This window comes from Pyrus communis, chromosome 14 (genome assembly GCF_041283825.1).
Source record: "Pyrus communis isolate YQ-2024b chromosome 14, ASM4128382v1, whole genome shotgun sequence".
NCBI lineage: Eukaryota > Viridiplantae > Streptophyta > Magnoliopsida > Rosales > Rosaceae > Pyrus > Pyrus communis.
Window position 1 is genome coordinate 4419896 of NC_142578.1, and position 12663 is coordinate 4432558.

Consider the following 12663-nt stretch of genomic DNA (forward strand, 5'->3'; position numbering starts at 1 on the left):
CTTCAACCTTCAAGATACTGCAAAGGTATATATATAGTGGGACTATAGCTTACACCTGCATTATATTACGCAGGCACCACTGTTTTAAGACAAGATACTCGCGCTTGCTAAGCAGGCCTCGCATTCAGTACTCCTACCCTAGCTAGTGCTTGTGCCATGTGCACTATAAATGTCTCCTGAGCTAAAATGGACTGTTTTATGATGAGTTAGGTCAAGAAATTTGGTGAATTTGGTAATGGGGTTTTTTCGGTTTGTAAAGTTTTGGTTCATATATTTCAAAAGAACAAATTTTAAACACACAACATTCAAGTTACGCTGATCAAAAAACAATATTCAAGGTACAAATTGATATGCTATTGGCCCAAATGCACGTCTAAATCTCAAATCAATATATCTTTTGCTAACATGAATGCTACGTTGATGCATGCTAGGTGGTGATTTTTCATATTTAGAAGGTTAGGATTTCCTTATGATTCATTTATCAATCAGGCATCTATTTAAACAAACAATGAACTTACCAAGTGCTATGACAACAAAATAAAAGTTAACTTGACAACCAGACAGATGAAGAGGTCAAGATATAAGAATTTGTAACTTTAGAGTTCTACATATTTGCCTATATTTAGAAAAATAGGGATTCTCAAACTGAACCCAAAATGGTGCAAAATATAAGACTCCCTTCTCTTAACCTGCATTCTTAATCATTGAATAATTATGATTATATTATATTGTTCTGTCATTCTTTAGAAACGACATGTTCACAATTCACAAGAGAATCTACCAGCTGGTGCGTGCCTTCTGCTACAAACTATACAAACAGCAGATGATGAATGCAACTTCACATCATCCCAGTCACACCAGGCTTGAAGATTTAGAGCAAATCCCAGCATAATCCGAGCTTAGCTAGCTCTACCAAAAATTACATGGTGATTAATCTTTTCCTTTTGCCAGTCGGTGCTCTCTTTCATAAAGCATCGCAATGGCAGCCTTTCACTCCAAGTCAAGTGACATAGTATTATGCACCTGAAAAAAAAGTTACAGTTTTATATAATTTATGCCATGAAATGACAATAACTTTATGAATTATCAGCACAAATCACGAACCCTAAAATTATATAATATAATCCATCCTTAAGAGATCTTATAACCTTTTCGATTACTTCAAAATATTCAACCATGTAAAAATTAAAAAACTGTATTCCTTTCACATATGTGTGTGTGTGTGTATCTCAATATTATTGTGGGTCTGGAATCTATTCTGAGAGGCCAGCTTTACAAAAGGAGGGGCATGGGAACAACTTAATTATAATCTAGAATGTGGAGGTGTTGCTTTTTAATGAGCGTGGCTTAGATGGACCAATATATATATTCCCAAGTCTCAACTGGTTGCTGCAGATGTTGTTGGGAGTGCGAGTGAGTGGAGGGTCATTTATGAAAAGAAGAGAGAATTCAAAGAATAGAGTATAATTGGCAAACAGTGATAAGGAGTCGGGAGGACCATTTGAAAGTGACAAGCACCATTGCTTCCCTAGAAAGAGAACGAAAGCACCAGGGTAAAGGTCCCATACCTTTCTGCCTCCCACAATCTAGTGCCCTAAAAATTCATATCTTCATGGTTAATTTCAAAATTACTAGGTGTAGATAGGAATCTTCTAACTTTAATTATGATTGGTAATCCGACTTTAAAAGAAAGTATGGTAACGGCAATTTTTCAGAGTACCCCTAATATGGTTAGGTGAAGTTATTGAATTCACTCATGTTATAACATGAATATATATTAATGTCACATTTTGAAGTATAAACCAATTTATTATTTCCAGTATAATTAACGCATAAACTAATTAATAACATTATGTGGCTTTGTTATAATCACACACAAACTTCAGAGACTTTGAGCCTAATATGATTACACATTAGATTGGTGTATACATGTGGCCCTTAATTACTTGTATAACTCATATTATAGTGTTTAGATTAAACTAACAAGAATGGTAAGAAACAACCTTCGCACATGTGATTACATTAGCTATAGATGCATATCGTTACTATTGTACATGCAAATGGGTAGATCATTATGTCATATTTCGTGTGTTTCACTGACATGAATGATCAAAATAAACTTAGTTCTACATCCGTAATTGATCCTAACATCTCCCTCTAAGAATTAGGGTTAATCATCAAGATTGAGGATGCTGTTAGTTAGACGATCAATTCCAACAGTTATTACATGTTACCATTTTGTCTCTTGGAGGCCTATGAATTTAGCAATATGACAAATTGTCGGCATAGGAGGTTTTGACATGCTTGACCTTAGGCGTCAGCTACCCATGAATCCATGATCGTGACATTCATATATGGATTGCAGGATTGGACCCATCTAATCAATATGCATCGTCTTCCTTAGTAAATATTGCAATAAATTTGATCTGTTCTGGGTGAAAAAGATATTGAACCCATGATTCATCCGGCAGATAAGATTTTTCTCTTCGATTTATTGTGTTTCGGATCAATTTGTTCTTACTTTTATTAGCGTAGCTTAGAGTAAATATATCGTTTGTAACAAAAAAATTGTAGCTAGTTAAAAACTTAAAACCACATCATTGGCCTTGTCCATTTTTTGGATGAATTCCAAAGCATTGACCATTTAAGAGCAACTCCAGGCCAACCATATAGGTTGGTCTAAAGTCTAAAAAAAAGGTCGGCACCCCCCAAAAACACTCCAGTCGAGCCTAATAGGTTGGCACCTAGCTTAAGCCAGCTTCTAGGTTGGCCGAAAACGTGTTGGGCCATGTGACGTTACACTGGCGTCAGCATGATGTTATAGGCCAGTCCGGATTTTTTTTGCACCAGGCACATGGAAAACACGCGTGAGTGGCCACGCGTTACCAACAAGAAAAATGGGGCAAGGCTCGCATGTGTAGGCGCAACAGAGGGGATTGACAGGATGCCATGTGGCTCGTTCTGGCTATTGGATTTCCAAAGGTAAAAAAAACTTGAAATTCAAATCCAACCACTAGTGACGTGGCGCGTTTTGGGTCGTCTGATCCTTAGATCAACGGTCCAGATTAAATAACTTAATAAAAATTAACAAAAAATTATTAAAAATTGTTTGAAAATACAGAAGAAATAAATTTTTTTTTTTCTATAAATACCTAACCATCATCTTCCACCGTACACCACATTTCAATATTTTCAACACTTTCAACCAAAGTTTTCATATACTTTTTTGTGGAAAAAATGACTACGTGGAAGCTCATCGAAGATGTTACGTTGTGTCAATACTGGGTTCAAATTACTCATGACCCTCTTACAGGTAATGAGATGGACTTGTGAGAAATATGGAGTAAAATTACGGAAGCGTTTTGCGATAAGCTTGGAGATCGCACAAGAAGTAGTCAAGGTCTTCAAGGTCATTGGAAAAAAACTCAAGATATCCTTTACATGTTGGAAAAACACTCTATCTCATGCGCCCATTAATTTGAGTAGTAGGAGAAGTTTAGCGGATCAGTTGACAATATTTTTATTGATATGTATTCCACCCACATCAATATTTTAATTTATTTATTTGTGTTACACCCGCATTTTATAATATTGTCTTATCCCACATTTTATAGACACTACAAGTACAACCATTCTACAATGTGAAGAACAACAACAAATCATTCACCAAATGGGAATGTTGGGATGTTATCAAAGATAGTCCCAGATACAAACTTGTGCCAATTGGCCCAGAAGTTGTCATGCACGGCATCCATCTACACAGTTCGCCAAAAGCAGACATTGCCACACAGGAAGGCGGCACATTTGAAGAGAGGGAAGGGACGCCTGAAGAAGTGTTGGAGATGTAGCCGACTCATCGGTCCCTAAGGCCTCAAGGTAAAAAGGCGGCAAAGAAAAAAGGGAGTTCTTCCAAAAATGGCTACACAAAATATATGGACGAACTTGCTCGCCAAGGTGAACTAAACATGGCACGGGAAACGGCTAGAGATGAGGCAAAAGCTGCGACTATGGAAGCAATCTTAGCAGCTATTAAGAGAAGTGATACAGCTAATGAGAGACAAAGAGAAATACTTAATCGAGAAAGCCAGATGCTTAGAGAAGAAATGATGGCTCAAGCAAACCGTGACACTATGAACAAGCCTCTAGAAGAAATGTCTCTGAATTCTAAATATTTTTGGACATCGGAAAAAAAAGACATGGTGCGAAATGAGGCGTGCAAGAGACGAGGAAACAAGTCGAGGGGGTTCTAGCTACACAGATCCTAGCAATGAAGATTCTAACTCCTTAAACTTCGTATAATTTCTTATTTATTTCCTAACTAATTTAATTTCATCTTTATATTTAGTACTTTATGTAATTTCTTATTTATTTATATTACTTTATGTAATTTCTTATTTATTTTTTATGTACTTTATGTAATTTCTTATTTATTTTTAGTACCAAATAAAATTACATAAACTCACCAAATAAACTTAAAAAAAAAACACATGAAATAAAATTACATAAACTCACCAAATAAACTAAAAAAACACACAAAATAAGCTAAGAACTTTATTCTTCCACCACAAGCTCCTTTTAATCTTCACCTTGTTGCAATCGCCACTGTTGCTTAATCAAGTCTGTTTGACGGCTTAAGTGCCAGTATGGTAGTTTCATTGAAGTGTATCGCTCAACGATCAATTGATTGTAACGTTCATCCCCTTCCAATGGCTCGTGTTGCACGAGATCTTCGGTGCGATCATGAGCACAATAGATATGTGTTCTTGAGTTTCATCATGTCTGGCTCGTATTCATCGACAACATCATAATCATACTCATCTTCCACAATCATGTTGTGGAGAATGATACATGTCATCATGATGGATCGAAGAGCCTCGACATCAAACATTCTTGCAGTAACCCTGACAATCGCCCAACGAGCTTCAGGATATCAAAACAACGCTCCACATCCTTCCTACACTCCTCTTGATATTTTGTGAAGCCGTTTTTCTTTTTCACTTTGTGCATGTGGCACTGTTTTGACAAACGTTGTGCACCTTGGGTAAATGTGGTCTGTTAGGTAGTATGCTCCTTCATATTTATGGCCATTCATCCAATATGTGACTCTCGGTGTTTTTCTTTGCAACATCTCGTTGAACACTGGAGATTGGGCCACGATATTAAGGTCATTTTGAGCTGCTGGAACACCAAAAAATACATGCAAAATCCATGTATCAAATGAAATTACCGCTTCCAAAATGATACTTTTGGCTCATTTTCTGTCGGCATAAGCTCATTGCCACGCACTTGGATAGTTTTTCCAGGTCCAGTGCATACAGTCGATACTTCCAATCATGCCAGGAAAGTCTCACATCTCACCCTTCTTCAGAAGCCTTCGCATATCCCTTGGCGTGGGTTTCCAGAGGTACTCATTGGTGTGTAGGGCTTTGATTGCGGAACAAAACCGCATCAAGGACTCCAAAACAGTTGATTTTCCCATCCTCGCTATCTCATCCACTTAATCTACAGATGCTCCATATGCAAGCATCCGCAAGGCAACAATAACTTTTTGCTCAGAAAGAAGACCTAGAACATGAAAGGGATCTTTTTTTTGCACAAAGTATGGATCATGGTTGCAAATAGCACTCATGATTTTATCGAACAAACTTTGTTGCATTATAAAACGACGTCTAAAAATATGATTTAGGGAATAAAAAGTTGGGGATAAAATAATCTTCCAAGAGATCTTTACCTCGTCTTTCCCTCTTTCTATCCAAGTTTGCGACACGTTTGGGTTTGGATATATGATCCACAGCTTCCATGACACGACTGGAATGTGAGACCCTATGGCTTCTATGTTCATCATCCTCATCCTCTTCCATTGTGAAAGCCTCATCTCCACCTTCCTCTAGATTGAACAATTCTTCCTGTTGTGCCAACAATTTTTTCTGTTGCTCATGGATTTCATACAATCTCCTTGAAGAAGACATTGTAAGAACTTAAGATTTAAAAATGATGAAGAAAGAGTCTGAGCTAAAACAGAAGTATTGAGTTTGGTGTATGAATGAGGATGGATGTATGGTTTATATGGACAAAAAAAGAAAGGATGAGGTTCTGGACAATGTCACGTGGTACTATGTGATTGGTTGAAAATCTTACCAAAATCTTGGCTAAATTATTGTAAACAGATAGTGAGACGTGGTGCTTCGGGATTGGTTGAAATCTTATCGGAAATCTATCCACAAAATAATACGTTCGGATGATGACACGTGATATGACAAGATTGGTTGAAAATCTGATTGAAATCTTGGCTAAATTATTGTAAATAGATAGTGACACGTGACGTGTTAGAATTGGTTGAAAATCTTATTGAAAATAGTACTTTCAGATAATGACATGTGACATGACAAGATTGGTTAAAAATCTTATCCAAAATTAAAAATATTTTTTTTAATATTTTATAAAAAAAAATTAATAATATTTTAAATGGGGTGGGTGTCACCGCATTTTGTAGGGATAGAGATGTATTTGTGCCAACGTATTTTTTAGAGATGAAGATGCATTTGGCCAATTAACTGTTCATTGAGGTCAATCACTGTTCATTGAATGGATTAAATGAGCTGAATGCCAGCGTATTTTTTAAGGATAAAGTTGCTCTAATAAACAAACCAAATTCAGCAAGTGCTGTAAGAGCACAAGAACCACATGCTGTAGAATTATTTCTCAAATTTTCATTTAATCTTATCTGAATTCACACCAATTACAACAGGAGGAGGATTCTCTACTTTCCTAATCTCTCTACCCTTTCATGCCCTCTTATTTGAACGGTCACGTTTAAGCCACGTCAACATCTTATATTAATTTTTTTTATAGAGATAATAAGATAAAAAACAATGTGTGAGAGAAAGAGATGGAAATGGATGAGAATAAAAGGGTAGAAAATCCTCCTCCATTACAATAACATTTTTTTTCTTCTCTTTTCTGTCATAACTAATAAGTAATTCAGGAATATTTAGATTACCGATAAGTCTGTTTAGTCAAAAGAAGTTATCTATTTTTTTTTTAATTAAGTTTCATGGTCCAATTTGAAATGATGAATATACAAGGGACTTGAGAATGTAAGGCTGTTTATGCATTCCAACTGTTCCACTTCCTCCTAGTGGCAACTGTTGACAACAGCGTTATTAACATTCAGAACATTATTATAGTTAGATAAAAAGAAGTGAAATTATGAGACTTGAAAGATGCTGCAAGGGCCAAATATGGAATGAGATTTCAGAATTATAAAAACAAAGAGGAATGCTAGCTATTTTTTCCGTTTTCTCTTATTTATCTTTCTCATTCAATAAATATTATGCGAACTTATCTTACATTTAAAACTATGTATTAATTGTGCTTAAAACTTCTTTCTTTTCTTTTCACTGATGTTCTTAATTATATGTCAATTTTTGGTGGAAAATTTAATGATTTAGTTGGGGATTCAACTACGGGTATTACTGGAAAGATTAGTTAATGAGTTGGTTGGATAATTTAATGATTTATCACAACTATTGCATAGATTTAGGTGTAAGATAAGTTCCTATATCATTTATTGAGTGTGAAAAGCAAATGAAAAAAGGCAAGTGAGGAAGCTAACTAGCATTCCCCTAAAAGAAAAGAGACTTTTTTACTTCATTTGTAATTAGTGTTCCTCTAAACCATTGATAATATTATGTCATGTTTACTTAGAATGAAGGAACTCCGGTATGTTATGAATTGGAGAAAGAAAAAAAAAGACTGGTACGGTATCAATTAGTCCTTCAGTTGATTAGATTCTTGATTTTATAGATATTGAATTACAATTTTTAGTATGAAACGCAATTTTTTGATTTCATATATGTCGGTCAACGTATAAGAAGTCAAAAATTGGAATATTCAATACCCTTATTTTATTGAACACATGAAAATTGAAAAATAAGCATTCAGAATAAAGTTGTCATTAAAAATACTTAGTAATTAGGTGAAACAACAATCGGGTACACTAGTAGTTAGATCCGTTTCTTCAAAATAGAAATTCAAAAGGTTCAGACTCCGACTATGAAATGAAGTTTTGAGAAGCTTATTTACGAAGCAACGAAGTTCTTTTAGCCAAAAAGAAGGGCAAAGACTCCAGAGGCTGTCGCTTGTTAGGTATAATTGGCTTAGCTCTCAAGTCTCAAGCAGTTGCATGTTTCACTATTTTGTAAAATTGTAAATCAACCTGAACTTTCTTGTCCCTCTTTGTGAAAGGAATTAAAACGTGGGGAAGTACAGCCCCACCTATCACCCCTATTTTAATATGAGAAATGCTAACAGACTTTTTTTAAATTAAAATTATCTGTGAATTCTTTGACATATCATGCTTTCAGCAAAATATCTTATAATATTTGCTCAAAAATTAACGTTAAACAATAAAGTGACAGAGAGATAAAACACCTTGCTTTGCTTTGAGAGAGTGCTCTTCGCATTTCTCCTTTAATATCCCCTCGTGCCTGAAATTTTTTCTTAGGTGTCAGAACACAAAAACCCAAGAATCTTCTCTCCTCAGAAGATGTGTAGAGAGAGAGAGAGAGAGAGAGAGAGAGAGAGAGAGAGTTGTTTATATGTTGGAAATGCAAAGGCAGTGAGTCAAGTGAACAACTTAGCTGGGTAGGCAGTGGCAGCAGAAGACTCTCTCACATCTTTGATGGTTGCTTCTGTTTTGTAAGGACATGAAGGGAGTAGGAGAAGAAGACTATAATCCTAATCCACCACAACTCCCATGGACAAAACAGAAGAATGTGAAATCCCACTACACAACAACAAGAAGACACCCAGCCCAATGCAACCAAACACAAACTTCTGATTCTGTTTTTGTACCAAACACAAGACACAGACAACCTACTCCACCACTCGAACCCAGACATTCCTCTAAACTGGCTCTTCCTACTTACTCTCACACCTCCAACTCCTTCTCATTCGTCTCCATGCTTCTTGTTCTCTTACTTCTTGTTGCTTCTTGTTCTCTCTTTACTCCTGCATTGTCCCACCCAGTTGTCTCGGATTCTGGCCTACGCCACCCCTCCCCGGCCAATCAGACTTTTCGGACCGGCTCTGTCAACAAGTTGAGCGGGGTCCAAGTCCAATCATATTTAAGGAAGATCAACAAGCCTGCTGTCAAGACTATTCAGGCACCACATTTTGTCCTTGATAGTGAATTCAATGCAAATGTTGATTTTCTTGTTGTCTTCGGTTTTTTGTGGAGAACAGATTTTCGCACTCCTTTTTTTTTCTTTTTGCACTCGTCTCTTTATGTTTAGCTTTAAGACAAGCAGATTAGTGCATAAGGAGAAACTAAGAGGTTGAATTCGAAAGCCAAATATATAATAATAAATAACTGTCGTGTATGAGATTTGAAAACAATAGGTCGTTAGAGTAAATAGTCATTGACATTTTCTTGGTTTTTTTGAGATTTAATGATTTGGATTTTTGTTATTTCTCGATGCAGAGTCCAGATGGTGATGTGATAGATTGTGTTTTATCTCATCTCCAACCAGCTTTTGATCATCCTGAGCTCAAAGGAAAGAAGCCATTGGTAATTTTCAAGAACAATATGTCAATAACCCTTTTCAACTTTGTCATCATTAACTTGTAAATTTATAATTAGGGGACTAATTACGACAGTGATTTTCCTTTTACAGGAGGAACCGGACAGGCCCAAAAGCTATAACGGCACAGATAAAGTGGGAGAGAGCTATCAGGTATGGGCAGACTCCGGTGAATCATGTCCGCAAGGAACAGTTCCGATCCGGCGGACCGGAGAGAAAGACATTTTACGAGCAAGCTCCATCCAAAGATTCGGAAGAAAGCCGATAAGACATGTGAGGAGAGACTCCTCAGGAAGTGGCCATGAGGTTAGTCATTTTTTTCATTCGAAAATAATGAGAATAATGAAGGATTAGGCGAGCAAAACTACACAATAATATGTTCACTTTATATTGGGTTGAATTTTACAGCATGCAGTTGTGTTTGTTAATGGGGATCAATACTATGGAGCAAAGGCTAGCGTCAATGTGTGGGCGCCACGTGTCACTGATCAGTATGAATTTAGCTTATCACAGATTTGGGTCATCTCTGGTTCTTTTGGCAATGATTTAAACACCATTGAAGCTGGATGGCAGGTATATGTCCTTTTAAGCAGATATCGTCGTGTTCATACTTCTTCTCTTAATATTGCTTGTATATTTCAAAATTATTATTATTTTTTTTAAATTGCTTGTATAAAAACTTATGATTTCGTGTTTATTAATCGCCAAATTTAAGATTTTCCTTTTAATTTTTTTTCCAGGTTAGTCCAGAGTTATATGGAGATAACTATCCAAGATTCTTTACATACTGGACAGTAAGTTCTATTAATTAATTTTTTTACTAATTAGATTCTTCTGTTTCTCTTCTGCATGGAGAATTAAGACATAAATTATGAGGAAATAAGTACAATTAGTACTAATTTGATGCTTCATTATATGTTTATAGACAGATGCATATCAAGCAACTGGATGCTACAACTTGCTTTGCTCAGGATTTGTCCAAACAAATAACAAGGTTGCAATTGGAGCAGCAATCTCCCCAAGGTCCTCTTATGGTAGCAGACAATTTGATATTGGTTTGATGGTTTGGAAGGTGAGTTTTTCAAGTCAACATTCACATAATTAATTATTTTAATATTCAAATCTAAATACAACAAAATTACACTTAAATCAATATAGGATGAAAATACAGGCATAAGATTAGTTAAGTTGGCCCGAGAATGTTTTTTTTTTGCACTCAACTTCTATCCTCTCTCTCTATAGCTTACATAAAAAAATTCATTTATATTTATTATGAAAATTAAGATTTGGTGTAAACCAAACGTAATAGCGTTTTAACATTCATATAGCATACCTCATTTAATATGATTAGACTCGGTTATTGTTGTTGTTACCATGAAAATTCAGTTTGTTACCTTAAGGTATAAGGTTGCCAAAAAAAAAAGAAAAAAACTCCTTTTAGAATTTTCATCATCTAATCCACTTGCGAAAAAAGCCAACCGCACCTTTCAATTGACATCAATTTCTTTCTTATTTTCCTCCATTATTTTTTTATTTATAGACTCAGATTCTTTAACTTCCCCAAGGCCACCCAACTTGGATCAACTTCGTTTCCTTAGAAGGGCTTTTCTACATAGGGGTTTCACTCAAATTGTGTGTTTTTGAATCAATTTATTCGTCACTGAACTAATATATTTAATTGACTATAGTAATTATTTGTGTTGATGAATGAAATACTATAATCGTTTCCTGTCAAAGGAGGGGCTTTCTATTATGCTAAACGTTGGTTTGTCTCCTCCAACTAGGTTTGGAAGCTTTATCACCTAAAATTACAGTTTTCTCCTACATAAGTTTTTCTCTTTCCGCTTGCACATACACCTCTATTTACTCCGTATATATCGATTCTGGATTTTTAGAGTTTATATTGAATAAATTAAAAAAAGATGAAAAGGATGAAAAAAGATGAAAAAGAAGTGAAAAAACTCTTCAAGTAAGGGACAAAAACTCATCATATCAACCCCCACAAAAAGTGACAAAAAGTTAAACCCATCATTATTCAGTCCGAGAAAACATTGCAAGACAAAAACAACTTATTGATCACAATCATTTTGTTCTAAAATAAAGTTAATCAACATGTAATTATGTTTTAATTTAAATTTTACAGGATCCAAAGCATGGACACTGGTGGCTAGAGTTTGGAAATGGGCTCCTAGTCGGATACTGGCCAGCATTCTTGTTCAGTCACCTGAGGAGCCATGCAAGCATGGTGCAATTTGGGGGTGAAATTGTAAATAGCAGATCTAGAGGATACCACACATCTACACAAATGGGGAGTGGACAATTTGCAGAAGCAGGGTTTGGAAAAGCATCTTATTTCAGAAACTTGCAGGTTGTAGATTGGGATAACAATTTGCTCCCGCTTACAAATCTCCACCTCCTGGCTGATCACCCTAATTGTTATGACATAAGACAGGGAAGAAATAATGTGTGGGGAACTTACTTTTACTACGGTGGTCCTGGAAGAAACGTGAGGTGTCCATGAATATAATAACAGCATAGTAATTTTTGTTTATTTTTCTTATTTTTTTGTGTTTAGGTATTGGTTATTTTTTTCTTTCTAGTTCATAATAGAGGGAGATTTTTGTGTTTGGACGCCTGTATAAGGCACCAGACAAAAGGGGATGGGTAGGACCAAAATATAAGGAGTGTGGGGGTGCTTTGTGTGTGTAGTTTGGCCGTTTGCACCTAAGAATTTATCCAGAGCAGGGTTTTTGTTGTATTTTCCAGTTTTCTTATAAAAAAAAGTGTTGGTAGTTTTGCATTGGCTCCATAGTGTTTCTCTCTTTCTTACTTCAATTTTTTTCCACGAGAAATGAGAGTACATAAGCATTGTAACATCCCGTCCCAAATTTCATTTTAACGTACATTGAAATTACAATTTTACCCTAGTTTGTTTGTGTACGTTAAATGTTGTGTTGTGTGGGTTGTGGGACCACACACAATCATGTATTTCTTTTTCTTCCCGGGATTCCCTCCCTCATTCCCTCATTCTGTCTCTCAGTCTTCTCTCTCTCTCTCTCTTCCTCCCCGAGCCATTTTC

At 35.8% G+C, this 12663-nt stretch overlaps 1 protein-coding gene across 1 annotated transcript; it reads left to right on the top strand.

Annotated features, from left to right (window-relative positions):
• The first annotated feature begins 8454 nt into the window (after nucleotides 1-8454).
• Nucleotides 8455-12384, top strand: LOC137713562 (protein neprosin). The gene is made up of 7 exons (XM_068452873.2): nucleotides 8455-9167; nucleotides 9485-9571; nucleotides 9678-9890; nucleotides 9993-10157; nucleotides 10325-10378; nucleotides 10510-10656; nucleotides 11728-12384. Exons 1-7 carry the CDS (start codon nucleotides 8709-8711, stop codon nucleotides 12103-12105), a joined length of 1503 nt encoding a protein of 500 aa, XP_068308974.2. The 5' UTR covers nucleotides 8455-8708; the 3' UTR covers nucleotides 12106-12384.
• The last annotated feature ends 279 nt before the right edge of the window (nucleotides 12385-12663 follow it).